General features: G+C 42.1%; 1 protein-coding gene across 1 annotated transcript in view; it reads left to right on the plus strand.

Annotated features, from left to right (window-relative positions):
- The first annotated feature begins 6,583 nt into the window (after nt 1–6,583).
- The window catches only part of GALNTL6 (polypeptide N-acetylgalactosaminyltransferase like 6), a 443,050-nt gene continuing 431,644 nt past the window's right edge, over nt 6,584–17,989 (plus strand). The window contains exon 1 of the mRNA XM_040065326.2: nt 6,584–6,801. Within this exon, the coding sequence (XP_039921260.1) occupies nt 6,664–6,801 (138 nt within the window). The 5' untranslated portion in view covers nt 6,584–6,663. The remainder of the gene's footprint in view (nt 6,802–17,989) is intronic.

A 17,989-nucleotide genomic window follows, 5' to 3' on the forward strand; every position in this document is an offset into this window, starting at 1 on the left:
CATTGGTAAGCTATGGAAATACTACATATCATTTTGAACTCAGAGTAGCAAACCGACATTTTAGTGTGCCCACTTCTCAAGCTGTTGAGTTCTGTCTTGAGCTCTGACACAACAGGAAGAGAAAAAGATGCAGGCCTTTACAGTGTTTGAGGTGACATGAGGTCTCTCTACAAGACACTAAAAGGATTTTTTTTTGAGACCTCAAAGACATGTAATGGGGAATGGCAGGAACATGACAAGGGTTTGGGGTATGTGATGCACTCATGGGAGTGCATGAGGACAACAGAGGTATGAACAACCTGGTGCTATCTCACCCATTCATCCTTTTAAATTTGTAACTGACATATATGATTCCCAGTGCAGGACACAGGCTCAGTCCAGCCCAGCATCAGCCCAAAGCAAAACAGAAGGCAAATGAGCAACTAAGAAGTGTGGAGCACCCTCTAGCCCATTCTGCTCTCCTATTTATCAGTGTAGATTTGTGAAGTTTGCTGGCGACGCCTCTAGTGAAAAATCAGAACTGAAGGTGACATCTGCTACCTTTTGATATATTCTGCACATTTTACAAGTTTGGTGAGACTTTCAATCTTGTTAAGGAAGCCTTGCAGAATGTACTGTTTTATTTCCAGAAATACGATGTTATTTTAGATCCAACCTGGATCAGACTGTGTGATAAAAGTGTGAAGGCTCTGTGCATTATCCGACAAAGGAGACTCTTGCATGTGGAAACAGTCACGTTGATGTGAGGCCTTACTAGATACTTGGAAAATGTATAACAAGGTTTCTGAAATGGGACAGCAAGAAGATGGAAAAGAAGGGCTGATCTTCAGAAAAGCAAAATGCTTTTCCTAACTATCACAGAGCTGAGTTTTTTCTGTTCTAGCAAAGCTAATGCTTCTGTTTGTTGAAAAAGATGACCTAAAAGAAGATAACTTTTTCCATCCAAATTTCTGCAAATGCTATGTTCCTGTACTATATTTAGGCCCAAATTACTGTGGATTTGTGTGAAAGGAAGAACGAGCAACTATTTTTCCTGACATCAGTGTTTCGTGATTACTGAGCTATTTAGAAATATTTGACATTGTACTGATTTTCTCTCTCAAAATAAACTTTTCTGATTACCCTTACATTTCAGTGATTTCTTTTGTGCAGTAGTGAATCTGCAGCTTGTGAGGTAACTGGCAAAAAGTCTGATCCATCAGCATTTTTGTTTGCTTTCTTGAGTTTGTAGTGGCACAGCAACAATGAAGAAGCAATCATCCATCATCCAGCTAGTCAAACAGAACAAAGTTCTGAAAGTGGAAATAATTCATGGTTTTATCATTACTCATTCAAGTTCTGTGTGACTTTCCTGGAGTTTTTCTTCTGAATTTTAATAAAACTTTATAATTCTGGAATCGGAGTGACGTTGTTTTCTAAATGCCAAAGGTTTGGGGGTGGGATGTGATATGGGTCACACAACTCCCCCAATAATATTTTCATATGATTTAGGTTTGTTTTCATTTTTATAAAACTTTTTTTTTAAGGTAATGGACCTTTAAGGGTACTATGGCTAGAAAAATTCCACTAAGATAAAAGGAGGAGGTCTTCGGATTTAAAAATGCTTCAATTTCAATAAATGTTTTTAGTATACTTCTCAAGTAAATTTTCTGCAATATTGACAAACCTAGTAACTTAAAAAACAGAAGCCAAAAACGTTGATAAAAGGAACTTCTCTCGAGCATGCTCTGGGAACTGAATTTCTTGATTTCCTATATGAGTAGGGCTCCTAGCTTTTCCTTTCAGCTGAATTTCTCAGTTAACTTTGAGAACAAAAGTTTGATTGCAAGAGAACCCAAACAAATGAGATTTACAAGACATATTCCCACAGCAGCATTAAAAATATGTGATGATGATTTTGAAACTTGGTGACAAAACTGGAGAGAGAGGAGGACCAAATTATTTAGAAAGTCAATTAAAAAATAGTTATATATACTGTTAGTTATATCCAGAGTCTACATATAAAAAAGCATTTCATTTTTTGTGGTGAATATGTTCAAACTTTTCCCTGCAGAAGGTATTGAAAATAAAGGTTCTCTGTGGGAGTTTGGAAGACCTTGAATTTTGAACTTTTGTAAAAGAGTACTTTTTGTTTCACATCAAATTTCCATTTCTGCTATGCTACCAACATCATACCTTTCGCCTGCACTTTAAGTAATCTTAAGACAAGTGACAGAGGATGTGAGGTGCTCTGAGAGACCCTTGGATGTCTGAGGATGAAAACCAAATGTGATAATGCATGTCAGTCCCCTAAATACCAGAATCACCAATTGTTTGCAACTCTGTTTTGGCTCAGGGTTGTACTAGCAAAAGGACAGATCCCTTTGCCTTTCTTCCTGCCTTTAAGAGTGGTTTGCAATGCTCTCTCCCACTAAACAGATTGAAAAAAATCGCAGGAACAGACCCGGTTATTTTACATACTGCGTTACCCAGAGGTAAATACTATAATCAAAGCAAACTCCCATTCTATTACCTTTATACACTCTTTTATATGGCAATATTACAGATGGTTAATCATAATTTTACTACATTGATCCTCTGCTTAGAGCACATCAACCTCTGATATTTGTAACAGTGAATGTGACGGTGGGTACTTTGTCATTCATATGAGGGTAGAGTTTTGTTCTGCAATAAATGCACTGACTAGTGGATTCCTGCATGAGAAGAATTGATTAGCCATGACCTCAGGCCCATTTTAAGTCATTCTATGCATAAAGCCATAATCTCAGAAAATTTGCCTTGGGGGGCTTCAGCTTCTTGGTTGGAAATGCATGGTTAAACAGCTTCTCATGGTCATCTTGCTTCGTAGTTCTTATCCCTGCTAGGGTGTTTTACACTCTTTTCTGTTCTAGGTCATATCAGAAATGTTAGTGGAAGTTTTGGCTTAGAACATGGAAAAGTGTAAATGAAAATATGTCCCCAATACACTAAATTGTGGTGCCAACGTGCACATGATTTCAGGATGCTGCTCTTTCATTATTTATCATTTATGGCTTGAAATTTCAAACATCAAATTTTTTTTGAACGTATTCACACTGAAAAAATTGTATATCCTGTAGCTCCACTGCAAGTTCTTCTAGGGCAAGCATAAGTTATTGCTGCATGTCTCGTATATTTGCGGCTTTAAACTCACACAACAGTGATGTTTTCTTTTCCTTCCTTCCTTTAAACAACTGTAGTGCTTTAAAAATTCAGCACTGCCTAATAGGGCTAGGTGACTTAGGACTATGTGAAAAAAATATTTACTGAAAAACATGCCTTTAATTCTTTACAAAGCAGACATAAATTTGTCAGTTGTGGCCTATGACCCTTACTTCAAAATTGTTCTCAGGATCCAGGAAATTAAATTGAATTTCATCTCTTGAGAGTTAATGTCTGCATTCACTTCTACCTCCAGAGGCAGACATAACTGGCAAGCTGTGGAATTCCAGATGCAACATCTCCTCAATCTTTCCTGCCAGTAGTCCTACTTTTTCTACACAATTATTATATGATCTCATAGCAATCATTTCTATACTTAGGATGGTTTTAGCTATTGCGCTTTTTGCACTGAGTGGAAGATCATCAGGGCTGAATGTCTTCAGACAAAAAGGCAGCTGAATTAACATTTCCAATATGCTTGGTAAATTTCCTAACTCTGGATGATGAACTAAAAAAGTGGAATTTCGGACAAGTTCAATGCTCTTTGGTTTTCTGAGTACTTTAATCTTTGGATGGATGAATCTTTTGAATATAAACCCAGATTTTTTTAAAATTCAGTTGAACTGAATAACTTCTTGGTTAGCCGCAACAATAAAAAAGTGTAAATGCTTGCATAGTTTTTTGTGATTTTCTGTGTCATCCTTATAGCCTGGCAGGGGTGAAAAAGTACCAATGAAATACATTCTTTACCACCGAGACAATAGAACGAGTCTTGCACATGACATTTTTCTAAGGAAGATTAGTTTACTTAAGATTTCAAATTGTCTGGAAACTACAGAGAGAGTAAAATATCAATGGCATTCTCTTAAATGTAGGAACATACATTTTGCAGAGTTCTGTGAGGAACTAAAGTTCTTGCTAACCGTCTGGATTGCAGAATTGAACAAATTTATTACATTTGTACATGACAATGGAAGATAGGCCTAAATTCAAAGTGGTTTTGACACACTGGAAAAATATTTCAGAAGAAAAGTTACATTCAATAGAGACAGTACAAAATGGAGAAATATTCAGCCACAGAAATATGAACAATGGATTAGGTGATCTTGAGGGAAACAAAGCCAACCAGAGTTTAAATTTTATCACTAAGTTATACTTCTGTTACAACCAAAGCTTGCATTCCATACAGCAGCACGGAAAAAGAGCACACACTGTGACATGTGGATGATTATCCTTTTTTTCTTATAAACAAATACAAGATCCCAAGAGCTTTTTAGCTCCAGCTTTGGACTTCAAATAAGATACAAATCAGTTGAAGACAGTCTTGATGAAACCAGGAGGACACATCAGCTCTTGAGATGTCCTGGAGTGCCTAAAGAAGAGTTTCTGGAAGTGGGCTTTACCTGTGTAAAGACTGAGGGGGATACTCTGCTTCCTGTCCCTTTGGTGGCTAATGTAATACCCTGAAATGACAGCAAGGGAGGCACAGGTTGTACATTAAGGAACAGATCGTAATGGCAAGTCAAAACAGAGTGCCTGAGGAGGCTGAAGTGGTGCTCTTGCTGGAGGACTTCAAAATGGGTTAGACAAACACTTGTCAAGAATGACACATGCATGTAGTTGATTGTACCTTGGGTCAGAGCCACGGAGGAGCTGACCTTGCAAGGTCCCTTCCAGTCCGATGTAATGGGCATTAGGCTGTTTCCTCCCATCCCACCTTCATCGTTTAGAGTTTTCCTGTTCTGCCTTCAAGCTTTCCCTTATCTCCAGCTACCCTCCTAAAAATAACCTTTCCACTGCCCCTATTTTATGCACATGTAGGAAATGCTTCCCAAACAAGATGGATCTGGGGATGGACAAGGCTGATGTCATCCATGGAAAAGGACAGGACAGCTTCTCACCACTCGTAGCTATGTACTGTGGTTACAGAAAGAAAATTCTTACTGCAGGGTTAAGACCTAGACATTCAGAAATATTTTAGGCACCAATAGGAACAGGGGCTGTCACTGAAGTGACAGCTTTCTATATGCAGGGCAGAAAGAAAGGAAGGGGTAGCTTTATTTTTCAGTATTCGTTCTGGACACGTCAACGTTATGAGTCTGATACGCTTTTTCCCACTGTTTGATGTGACAAAGGGCAGTAGGTCCTAGTAAGGTTAACCCGAGCGTCCTGTTTTGCTGAGAGGAGTTAGTTTGGGAAGACAAGGTAATTACACTGCGTAGTCAGAACGAGCAGCTGAACTCAGACCAGAAGCCCAAGCGGGTCCGACTGCAACACGCCGAGTACAAATCGACATCGCTTTGAACATCTCCTTCCCTCGGTGCTGCTACCCAAGTGGGGGGTGACCTCAGTCCCCCGCGGTTCGGGGAAGGCTGGAGCTGCTCGGCTGTGGCCGGGCGGGCTCCGCAAAGGCGGCGCTGCGGGGGGAGTCCGGGGAGACCCCGGCAGGTGAGCGCCCCAGCACCGCCTGGCGCAGCGGGCCGGGCCCCCGGGCAGGGAGCCGCCCGCGGGCTCTCCGCGCGGTTCCCCCCGCATTTCACGTAGCGCCGAGGAGGACGGACCGGAACGGGAATTGCAAGCCCCGTCCCCGATGCGCGGCGGCGGCAGAACCGGCGGCGGCGGCAGCAGCAGCATCGCCCGGCTCCGGCCCGCGGGCCCCGCACCGGGCTGTCGCTCACCGCCTCGCCCGCCGGGGAGAAGGGCGCGGAGCCGGCGGAAGGCGCACATGGGGCGGCCGGGATGAGGAGGCGCGCTGGGGCGGGCCCGACACCGCCCGTGCCCGGCCCGGCCGGCACACGTGGAGGCGGGGGGCGAGGGCCGCCCCTCCCTGCCCGCCTCCCCGGCGCGGAGGGGCGCGCTGTGCCGCGGCGCCGGCATCGGCCCTCTTCGCCTGGTTTTTGGTTTTGGGTTTTTTTTTTTTTTGTTTTTGTTTTTTTTTAACTCTTGCTTAGCAAATTGCGCGTGATGAGCTCATGATGCCGCGCCCCCCCCCGCCCGGGCTGGGGCAAGCAGGGGGACGTGAGGCGGGCGGGCGCGGCCAGCGGCGGGGGCTCTGCGCGGCCGGGAGGAGGGGAAGCTCTCGGTCCCACGCTGTTAACTGGACTCGGGTTGTGAGGTTTTTCCCTCCTTTTTTTTTTTTAACATATATATGTATACATATATATATATTTATTTGCTGCCCCTCTCCCGCTGCGTGGCAGGTTGTTTGCCGCCCCGTTCGCAGGTGGCTCCATGAACTCCCCCAAGAGCGGCACCGCGGCCGCGCAGCGCCGCGCCGGGGCGGGGGGAGCGGCCGCCAGGTTCGGCCCCGCCGCCGCTGCGGGGGGCGGCCCCGCCCGGGCTCCGGGTGGGCAGGCGTGAGGCGGGCGAAGTTTCTCCGCGGCGCCGGGCCCCTCCGAGGGACTGCGGGCAGGGAAGGACCTGGCCCCGCGGTGCTGGGGGAGCCGACGCCGCCGCCGCCAGCAGAGCAGCCCGGCTTTGGCCATGAAGAGGAAACAGAAGAGGTTTCTGCAAATGACGCTGCTCTTCACCGCGGCTCTGATTTTCCTGCCTGACATCGGCCTCTGGTCTCTCTACAAGGAGAAGCACCTGGTGAAGCCGCCCGAAGCCGCCGAGCCGCAGGTAGGTGCGAAGCCGCCCGGGAGCGCCGCCGGGCGCAGGGCGGCAGCCGCCCCTCGGGGCACGGCCCCGGCTCTCGCCGCCCGAGGGGCTGCGGGGGCCCGGCGGCGGCCCGGGGCGCGGAGCGGGAGCGGGAGCGGCAGCACGTGTGCTTGTCCTGCCGCCGCGCCCGAGACAGAAAGTTGTGAGAGCATCCAGGTCTGCCCGCCTGGGCGTCCCCGGGAAGGGCAAGGGGTGAGCAGGCACAAAGGCTGCCTCTGAAATTAGGAGGACGTGGGATTTTGTGTGCTGCTTTGGTGAGATGAGGGTGACGCTGGGCTCTAATTTTCGTTACAAGAAGTGGAGGTTTTACTGCAACTTTTGTTTGCCTGCCTCTCTGCAATACTTCTCGAACCGGTGTGTAACTGTAGGTCGCTGAAATTGCTTGGGATGCATGTAGATGTCTTACCGCCGAGATTGTTTGTTTCCTCTTAGGTTGTAAATTCGACAGAAGTGACTGGCAGTGTTTTTTTCTCTTCTGAATATTGCTGTTGTGACCTGATGCAGCGACGCTGTGTTTAACTGCTTGTCAGACTGATGTCACGAAGAACTTTCAAATATTTTCAGTTTACAGTTTTCTCGATCACTGTTATTAATAAGAGCAGTTGACATAAGCTGTTTTTTGCTTGAGTTATTCTTCAGCTTGATGGGTTTATGTATGGCTCATAAATCACAGCACGACCTGCGTTAAGTGAAGTTTAGTTTTAGGGAGTTGTTGTAATGCACTTCTTTATAAGCCTGCCTGTAATTTACCGAAGCTTGTGTTTGTTCTGTTCAACAGTACAATGCTCCTACACTGTAATTGTTAGTGTAATTTGAATATAACATGAATGTTTCATAGATCATTGGTAAGAAATTATGGGATTGTATGATCTTTTAGCTTGTTTACCACTTACATAGCCTTCACGTTAGAGTGTATTAGATGGCATAATTTATCATTTTAGTGTATTAGTAGCCTTCATTTCAAGGGTCATCACCCATGTATGGTCAATGGCTTCAACCACGTAATAACATATTTGATTCTTTGTTAATAAGGGTATCCATTACAGAAGTTAGTCCTCCGAAGTTTCATAACTTTGGTTAATGAAATATGCTGAATATTACTAGAGGAGGAAGTGAAGGATAGCTTCTTAATTTGAGGCTTACTTTATGTTTCCATGGGTTTTAAAATGCCGTAGCTGTCGGGTGCTAAAATTTAGTTGGAAGTAATTTCTGCTGAAAGAAAATTATACATCATAAGTGTCTGTCATTAGTTTACAAGGTGCACACTGCAGTCTTTGCAGTTTACCTTATGACTTAGGAAAGCTAAGGTATTCAATGCAGATAATGATTTCCATGTGTGATGCATGGCTCTTTAGAGCACACATGCCTTGACAAAATTTCTAATGTTTAAGAGTGCACTCTAAGTAGAACATAATTTGATAACTGAAAGCGAGCTTTTTTATTTGGGGGGAAAAAAAAAAAAAAAGCATTCTGGATCAGGTGGTGTAAGAAATAAACAGCTAAGCATATGTCAAGGACTAGCAAGGCTTGCTGATGAGACCCCCCCCCCAAAGATTTTACATCCTAAGTTTTCTGAAAAGGTCTTTTTACTAGCTTCCCTTTTTCTCCCCTGCCCCCGCCCCCCCCCCCCCCCCCCCCCCCCCCCCCTTCCCTTTTGTCTCAGTCTGAATACTAATAGAGCAGTAATGGGACTGTTTAATGGAAAAACAATAAAAATGAGCAGTGAAACTTTGAACCTTACAGCTGACTCTAATGTAATTCTGTTATCATGGTAAGTATTGAAATCATGTTGGCAATGTCTTTACCCAGTGAGGATGGAAGGCTGAAGTACAGACAAGTAATGCAATTAGGTTACTTATGTCTTTTGATGTGCACATTATAACCCAAAATACTTACAAGGAACAGAGATTGAAATAGGAGTTTGAGTTCAACTCCCTGAAATATAAAGAAAATTGTAAGACTTCTTTGTGACTCCCCTAGAAATGAGGTCATACTGGAAAAGACTGCATTAGAAATAGTATCCTAGTAGCAATGTAACTTCTTTTTCCCTATTAAGTTAGTAGCAGATGCAAGAATTTAAACACTCAGCACAGTTATTCTTTGCCCTTGAGGTATTCAATTTCTTGATATTTAGTGTGACTTAACACAAGTTAGAGGTCAGTCCTACTGAAACTGCAGCAGACTTTTCTTACATATTCTAAAATGGTGTTAGGTTACAAAGGTATGCGTGTAGAGCCAGCACCTCATGCTAGTGATGTGCAGTTGGACTGTTGCGATGTGTCCTGACCGTGGAAGAGAGGCGGACTTGTCTGTGACGTCAGTGATTTAGTTACGGGCTGAACTGGTTTTGACTTTGTGGTTAAAATGAGTGCCTAGTTGGTATTCTGACATAGACAGTGATGTTTATAGATGTGCTGTCTTGTTTTAAGCACAATTAAATTCGTATTATAGATCATCAGGTGGTTTTGAGGAGATGGCATGGTGAAATGATGTTTTGACTACTTGTAAATTAAGCTTTCCCATTCATTGCTGAAACAAACATCCCCAAACTTCCCTGTGAAGGAGGGCTCTGTCAGCCTCTCCCGCCACCTCAGCTGCTTGCCACAGCACTGGAGTGAAGGAGGGATGGCAGTCTGATGGAGGAGGTATTGATACTTGGACAGCCGTAAGCAGAGAAACAGTTCAAAAGCAGTCCACAATGCAAAAATAGTCTATCAATGGTAGAACAGTGTCCCCTGTGGACTGTGTCATCTCCAGTGCCTAGAAGAGGAACTTGTGTTCTTTACTGCTATCCAGAAATTCTAATATGACAAACTAAGTTGACTTTTTTTTTTCACAAAAATGGTGCTGAAATAAGTTACGTAAGATTTTTTTTTTTTTTTCCATTCTGCAAATTCTGTTTCTCGGTAGAGAAGCTCTTCTTTAGGAAAAATTGAAAAATTAGTAAATGATACAACTATGATTTCAGACATTAATGATTTTGATTGCTTTACATTAATTCTATAAACATTATTAATCTCTATGAACCTTTGTTTCATAGAAACTTTTTAAAGCTGTCATGTTTTCACTTGAGAACTTGATAGGCTTGAGTTTTATATTTTGGTTATTGTTATTTACTTCTGGTTTATCATATTATGTAAAGTGGAGCTTCAAGGGTAAATGTACATGTAAAGGTTCTGGGTTATGTGATGCAACAAGATTTCCATGAAATGCAGTTGGATGTAAATGGTAGACGCCGGGGAAAAAAAAAATAGTTTATTTCTAGTTTAATCTTCTAAGACTACCTTCCTTGCTATACTATGGGAATACGGGAAATTGAATAGGGTATTTTTATTGCCTTTTAAAAAAAGAAGTCTTAAAAATTCCTTAAAACATCATGGTGTTTTTGAGTTTTGATTACAGGTTTTTACAGTTAGTTTATCTTTGGAGGGGGAGTTTGTTTTTGTTTTGTCATTGAGATATTATATATGTGATGTAAGTATCTCGTCTGATATTTTGATGAAATTCCAATAGCAGGGTGTTTGGATACTAACTTACGCTGGTAAAACTTCTAATTTCAGTTTTCTTTTCTTTGGAGGAAAAGCAACAATTTAGCGCAACCAGTAGGATGTAATCCTGGTCTAAACCTGAGTATCTCATGCTATCTAAAGTTCACGCTACTTTGTGTGGCTTCAGTAAGGCTTTACCCTTGTCTGGTCATACACTCTCAGTATACAAAGCATAACGTCCTGTAAATGTACCAAATTTCTTGCAGCAGTTTTCCAGTGTCTATTATGTAGGTTTTGTGATATATGTTTCTTTCTGTTCATATGTGAGGCCAGTGTGGGTGGTGACTGAAAGGAGAGCAGTCTAGTGAAGTAACCCCTAATGTGTTTCCACTTGATTTTGTATTTTTTTTTTATTTGTCACATCCCTGCTTCCTGGTGTCAAATCTCCTCACTTAAAATTGGGTTGAGCAGCAGCATCTCTTAGTCACAGATGCTCTGTAATACTTACAGGTGTATTACTGAAATGCTTTATGATGTGTAAAGTAAGGAAAGAAGGTAGCTTTCTGGCTTCGTTTCACATATGCTCTGGCGTAGTGAGGGGCACTGCTTTAACCTCCTGACTGAGGCACTTCTACTGGAGAAACTGATGATGGTGTTGGCCCTTTTTTTTCGTGCTTGTGTAGTGTCCAGATCAAAGAGCAAAAGCTGTGCCGTGGGGGTGAAACACTGCTCCATGGTATGGTCATGGAGCTCTCTTTCCATTGTCCTGTGAAGCCTGTGCTTCCATCTGGTTAGCCCCAAAGTTACATCTTTCTCATGGGATAGTGAGGTATGGATTTAAATTAACTCCTTAGGATAAGGAGAACTTAGTCATTACAAATCCTAGGCCTCTATTGTAGTTGGCAAACAGGCACGAAATTGACTTACTAAGCCTGGTGGTTATGAAAATACTAACTTTGTCTTCTGAATCCAGAAAGCAACTTCAGCCTGAATGCTGTCTTGCAAGCAGCCATTAGTTTCTGAAGTCTGTGAAAGAAGTGAAAATTTAAATTTACTCCAGAATGCAATGTTTTCTACTGTTTAGCACACAGCTTCTGATAATCATAAGTTTTCCAGGACAGTCAACCCTGTCAACTCGCTATTGATGCCAGCAACTTGGGTTGGTGAGTTCTGTTTCTGGTGCATAAAAGCAGCATCTTGAGAGCACAACTTTCTTTCCCCTAGCCTCCCCCCCCCCCCCCCCCCCCCCCCCCCAATCTGTATTTCCCTTGTTCTTTCTGGTTGCTTTCAACAGCTGCAAAATCTTGTACAAAATGCGGTTTGCTTAGGACATAAGTATGCACCTATTTTCTATTATTATACTGTTAGGGCACTGCCGGTTACTTATATATTTAGTTCCACTGTCTCAATTATTTACCTTGGCTTTCACCACAAACTTAAGAGGCAGGAGAGTTTTGCTTCTCTTTGGCAGAGAAGTAAATAAAGTATAGAGTGACAAAGAGTGACAAACAGGCTCAAGTCTAAAAAAGTAGCTGCTTGACTGCTGCTGACATTTATTTGTACTATTTGGGGAAGAGTACCTGTCAGATACTGACAATACGAAGCCTCACTTTCTCTGCTCAGTTTCTATGCATGTGCTGTTCCAAGCAAGTCATCGTTTCTCAGAGCAGCAGCTAGGACCTGGTGTGTTCAATACTCTTTTTTTCTATGGCTCTGTTAATTGCTGTGCTGGTGTGTCAGCTCCAGCAGTCCCTGTACCTGGCATGACAAAACAGAGCTTAGTAGCCTAAAATGCAGAGCATTGGCAACCTGAGTTTGCCTTTTAGTGTTTTAAGTCACACAGTTAACAGCTATGTAATTCAGTTCTTTTACCTAAATTGTTCATGTATGACTTCATTCACTTGTATATACTAGAGCCTAGTGAGGAAAATATAATTTTAGTTCTAAAATTTGTTACTTTATTGCCAAAAATAGTATTTTATCTTAAAACAGTATGCTTCTGTTGTATTCAACAGAATACAGAATACCAGAGGGAGCCCTCCTGTGGTTAATTTAATACCTATCAATTTTCAGGAGTGTTACTAAATAGAGTATATCTTACAGGATAAAACAGACTGGTTTCTATATTTAATTTTCTTTTTCTTTAACTCAGCATTTGTAGTACATTTCAGCTAATTTATTGTGCGTAGTTGTTTCGGCTTAATCCAAATCAAAACACAAGACCAAGAAACCTGTGTGCATGCCTACACTTGGACTTGTAGGAAGACTACTGTGACAAAGGGGATTCCAATACCTTATTGAAGCAGTGGGATACAAAATTACTCAACTATTGGGGGAATACCCAAGCTGTGTTTTGTCCCCTCACTGGGATGCGTTGCTCAGTTCTGTCCTAAACTTCCTCATCTCCCTGTGCAGGGAATTTCTCTTGTGTCTGGCTGTGAAGGATTGCAGTGATATTATTGGTGTATCCTGGTCAGGAGCCAGGCTGTGTGTGCTGTGTGTGTAGGCAGGTGTCTGTTCACATACAGAAGAAAGACGGTTCAGCTTTTCTTTTGTTTTTAATGCTCAGACAGGTAACTTATGGTCTTTGTTTAGCAATATGCTGATGCACACATTTATAGCAATTGACTGCAGCAAAACTGTGTGTGCACTGCCTATTTTGGTGGATTTGGGCCAGGAGCCTACGTCTTGGCTACTTAAAGTTAATCTGAAAAAAATTAATTCAGAGATCAACAAATTAAGTGCAATGCAACTCAGGAATCCCAAACTAAAAATTCTACATGTATTGTAAATGTTCTTCATGGTCAAAACACCAAACTGTGCTGACTGAAAAAATTAGCAGTCCCGTTCTTTTAATGGTTTCTTTAAAATGTGAAAAGGCTTCATCAGGAGATGGCAACCTTCTGAGCATTCTTTCTGAGAATTCCAGTGTGTCATGTTTTAACCTTGGCAGGCAAGTAAGCGCCGCACCACTGTGCTCCCACTCCCATCTCAGTGGGATGGAGGAGAGAATGCGAAGGGTAAAAGTGAGAAAACTCGTGGGTTGAGGTAAAGACAGTTCAATAGGTAAAGCAAAAGCCTCATATGCAAGCAAAAAATACAGAATCCATCATTTCCCCTGGGCAGGCAGGTGTTCAGCCTTCCCCAGGAAAGTTGGGCTCCATTACGCATAACAGTTACTTGAGAAGACAAATGCCGTCACTCCAGTTGTCACCTCTTCCTTCAGTTTTTTATTGTGACTCTGATGCCATATAGTGTAGCATATCCCATTGGTTAGTTGTTTTCAGCTGTATCTTCTCCCCCTTCTTGTACGGCCCCAGGCTCCTCGCTGTCAGGGCAGTACAAGAAGCAGAAAAGACATTGACACTGCGTAAGCTCTCCTCAGCAACAACAAATACATCCCTGTGCTTCCAGCCCAAATCCAAAATACAGCCCCCTACCAGCGGCTGTGAGGAAAATTAATTTTATCCCATCTGCAATCAGCACATAATGTAAACAGGTTTTTAGTCAAGCTCGGTAATGGTTCGTTGATTTCAACCTGATTTTGACAAATGTCACATTTGGAAGGGTTTCACTGTGAGTTTCATACTTGTCTGGGTAGTTTTATTCAAAATATGTCTTCAGTAGAGAAATCCTTTCCCTCCCAGCATGGGAGAGACCTGCTTGTGATGGTTTGCTCAAGAGGTAAAGAAGAAGAAACTCTATTGCAGAAATTTAACAGGACTTCATGCTTACTTTTCAGATTCTTTACCTTCATTTCCATTATTTTTTGCACATTTTTCTGACATGGCTCCAAGTCTATGCAAACACCCGGTGATTCAAGTCAGCTATTTAATCACCGAACTAATAACAAAGAGAATTGCAGGAACAAAAATGGTGACGTGTATGTCCAGCTAACACGGAAACATGTAGGCCACAGTACCTCACTCTTCTGGATGCTTGTGCTGCACAGGGTCAGAGCTGTCATGTTTCTGTTCAAGGTCATGTTTCCTTATGCTGTCATTTTATGATCTCTGGGCAGATACTGTTGAAGGAATTTCCTATTGTATCTTTCTCTGGTCGAATTCTGTTTATTGAGCACCTCTGCCCGTAGGAAGCAGTCACTAGCTGAAATACGCGGCTTTCTCGTCACGTGTGGATTTGACTACAGCATCCTTTTCCCCACCATCACCTCCAGCTGTTGGTTACCTTCTCATGCCAGAAGTTTTCAGCCAAATCCCTGATGACAGTACACAATGGTGTTTGACAAATGCTTCATTGGGTCATCTGAAACCACCTCCAGAAAAGTGTAAGCCTAACTGCCAGACTTTCTCTGAAGAAGATGAAGAATATTTTTGTGTTGTCGTCAGAGCCATGTGAACAGTCACGCCCAGGAGAACTGCAGCAACAAGAAGTTGAGAGATTGGTGCCATTGGTAGTACCATGAATGTTCAGTGCTGTGAAACTTGGCATGTTTGTTTCACCTGAGAGCTACCACGTCCAGTGTAGTTTCCTGTGCGTTGCCAGTTTTTTGCTTTGTATTGTTTTTGTCTGTAATGAGAAATTTACAGTGCAGATTGGATATAGTAGATTAGAAAATCTGGCCTGTACAACTTAAATGTTTCATTGATTAGTGATAAACCATTGATTCTGTGCTTAAGAAGCAGTGGCAGTTGAACAGTTTTTTCTTCTTTGCTACACAGTGGTTTATGACAACATGCGATACTGCTAAGAGATTTAGCTAGGCAGAGTAATTATCTAAACCAGAATTTTGTCAGGACAGCAGTATTAGTACAAGGTGCTTTAGAAATTGGATTGCTCACTCAAGTGTGTAAGTGTAGATTTATCAGACTAACTTAAGGTGCTCATTTGCCTAAAGAAGCATAATGTTTCATACTTGTAACTAGAATAACAGATGCATTTATTTAGAAAATTTTAGCCTGTTTACTTATTTTTTGTTCTCTGTAAATAGTTTTCTATCAGTTAAGTACTAGGAGAAGGAAAACAAATATTTAGAAGTAAGAACATTTCACAGCAGCCTATGACAAGTTCCGTTTGTTGATGAGGAAGGACTCCTTGTGTGTCTCTGTTCAGAGCCAGTGTCTCGGAAACACAGGCCCTGCAGTATTAACAGCTCCTCTGCTGTGGGGGAAGTATTTTATCCTGTATGTTTTTGCCTCACTGTGATAAAAATCTCACGATTTTGCATTAGATGAAACAATTTTCTGCCACAGGCAGTTTGTCCTTCTGTTTTGTCACCCAGTCCCTGGGCTAAAATTTTGGAGTTGTAATGTAACTTTTGAGTGAACTTTATGTAACTTTGCTGAAGCTTTCTGGTTGTGCCCAAGGGGGAAAGGTCAAACAGCGCACATGGACTAGGGAGGTTTGCGATGTTCCCACCCACCAGAGACAGCTCCAGCAGATACTGGCCGATTAACTTCAGCCTTGGCTTCACAGAAGCCGATACTTCTGTGCAGATTAACTTCACCCTTGGCAGAACTTGGCTTGTCCCTGGCAAAGCCTGCACAGGTGCAGTAGTAGTTAGAGATAACTACTAGATAACTTGAGGAGAGACTATAAATTGCACCAAATCTAGTGCTGAAGCCCCCTTATTTAGTGGTTCTCCAGTTCTGAATTATGTCTTGAACACAATTAATCCATGTTTTAATGCAATAGTTGACTTTTTTAATATGAGGGCACCAATTCCTAATGTGGGTTTTCAGCTTTTATTTTCAACATAGCAGCACACTTCCATCTCTTGCTGCTTTTTCTCTTTTTTATTTGCTTTTTCTTGAGGGGGGGAGCCCTCCACATTTCAGATTATTTAATGTTTTTGATATTCCACTTAGTTCCCAGGTAGATTACTGCATTGGACTGAGTTGTGGAAATTTTTAGATTGCTTTTTCTACAGAGCAGTAGTTTCACATTAGTATGGAGAATGCACTTAAAAGATACATTAATGCCACTCAACAAGCAGTATATTTATATTTTTCTCAGACTCTGATAAATGACTACATTTTGAGTTGCATTTGTTATGGCTACAAAATGAATGACAGACTTGAATTGATGTTGTTTTTGCAGAATTGCTCAGTATAAACTAAAGTGACATTCAAACTGCTGATCAAATTTTACAATTATAACACCAGTATAAAAATGTAAATTTAGAGCTTTTATGACACTGAGCAGCAAATTCTCCTATAAAGTTACAGAATCATTAAAGACAAGACACAGATGAGAATTAAAAAATGCCTGTGATGGCTCTAAAAATTAGTGGGAAACTAAAAAAATTACATAGACAAGTCTTGCAGCAAAGTATTCCTGCAGTGTATATAACCTGTGTTGCACATCAGATTAAATCTTTTCCAGCATCCTTGACATAATTTCCAATAATGGTGATGCAGTGGAAATTTCTCCAAGTGCATGAGGATGTTCCTTCATGGAGGTCAGATTTTATTTTGAGTGATACTGCTTGAACTATATTGAGAAGTGTGGTTTTATGTCTCTGTTTTCCCTAAAGTAGTCCATTTAAGAAATACAATCCCAATGTATGTTCACACGTATTAGCCTAAGCGTTGCTAACATGGAAGTGGTGTTTACCTCCACCAACTGCTTATACTAATGGATTTTGAAATCTGCCATTGTTTAGCAATGTAGACATGCCATGTGAGCAGGAAGTGCTTCAGAGGAAGACAGGAAACTTCTGGAATTCCATCTGGGAAAGCAGCGAAGCTGCAGAGGGATGGGAAAGAAATTTGACTAGAAACAAAATCCATTAGCTTCTGTGATCTTGCCCTATCTTCTCTGTCTTGCTCCCTGTGGAAAGGGTGCACCAAGATCAGCAAAGATGCTGAGATGTTGTTTAAACCATCCTTATACAAAACGTTGAGAGAAGCCATTTGACAAAGAGTTGTTGTTAATGTGAGACTTAATTTCTGTAAAACTCAGGTGGTTTCTCAGCATAATTCTAAGTGCTGGGGAGTGCATGTGCAATTGCTGAAGATGAAGGTGTTTTCTTTGAAGCAACTTCAGTATGAACATGGGAGAGATATTTGTCTTCAGATGCTCAGGACTCACAACAGATGCCTCTCTTTTAGAAGCAATGAAGAAAAAATGCATTTTATTTTGGGAACAAGGAAATGGAGATGGCATCATGCTAAGCAGCAACCTGCTTCTGCATCTGGAATGGATGTGAATGACAAATGAACATGGGAGATTTTGCTGGTTTCAGCTGAAACAATTTAGAGTAATTTTCTTCACAATTTCTGGTATGGGGCTGTGTTTTGGATTTGTGCTGAACACAGGATTGATAATATTGAGATGTTTTAGTTATTGCTGGGCAGGGGTTGCACAGAGCCAAGGCCTTTTCTGGTTTTCATATGGTCAGACAGGGGAGGAAGGCGGAGGTTCATGGGAAATTGGGAAGAGACACCACCAGGACAGGCGACCGAAGGGATATTCCAGACCATATGGCTCAGTATGTAAAGTGGAGGGAAGAAATAGAAAGAGGAGCAACGTTTGGGGTGATGGTGTTTGTCTGCCCAAATAACCATTACCCATGATTTTGGGGCCCTGTCTTCCTGGAGAACCCTGCCCATGGGAAGCAGTGAATTAATTTCTTGTTTTGCTTTGCTTGTGTGTGCAGCTTTTGTGTTCTGTATGAACTGTCTTTATCTCAACTCATG

The sequence above is a fragment of the Hirundo rustica genome, chromosome 5 (assembly GCF_015227805.2).
Source record: "Hirundo rustica isolate bHirRus1 chromosome 5, bHirRus1.pri.v3, whole genome shotgun sequence".
Lineage (NCBI taxonomy): Eukaryota > Metazoa > Chordata > Aves > Passeriformes > Hirundinidae > Hirundo > Hirundo rustica.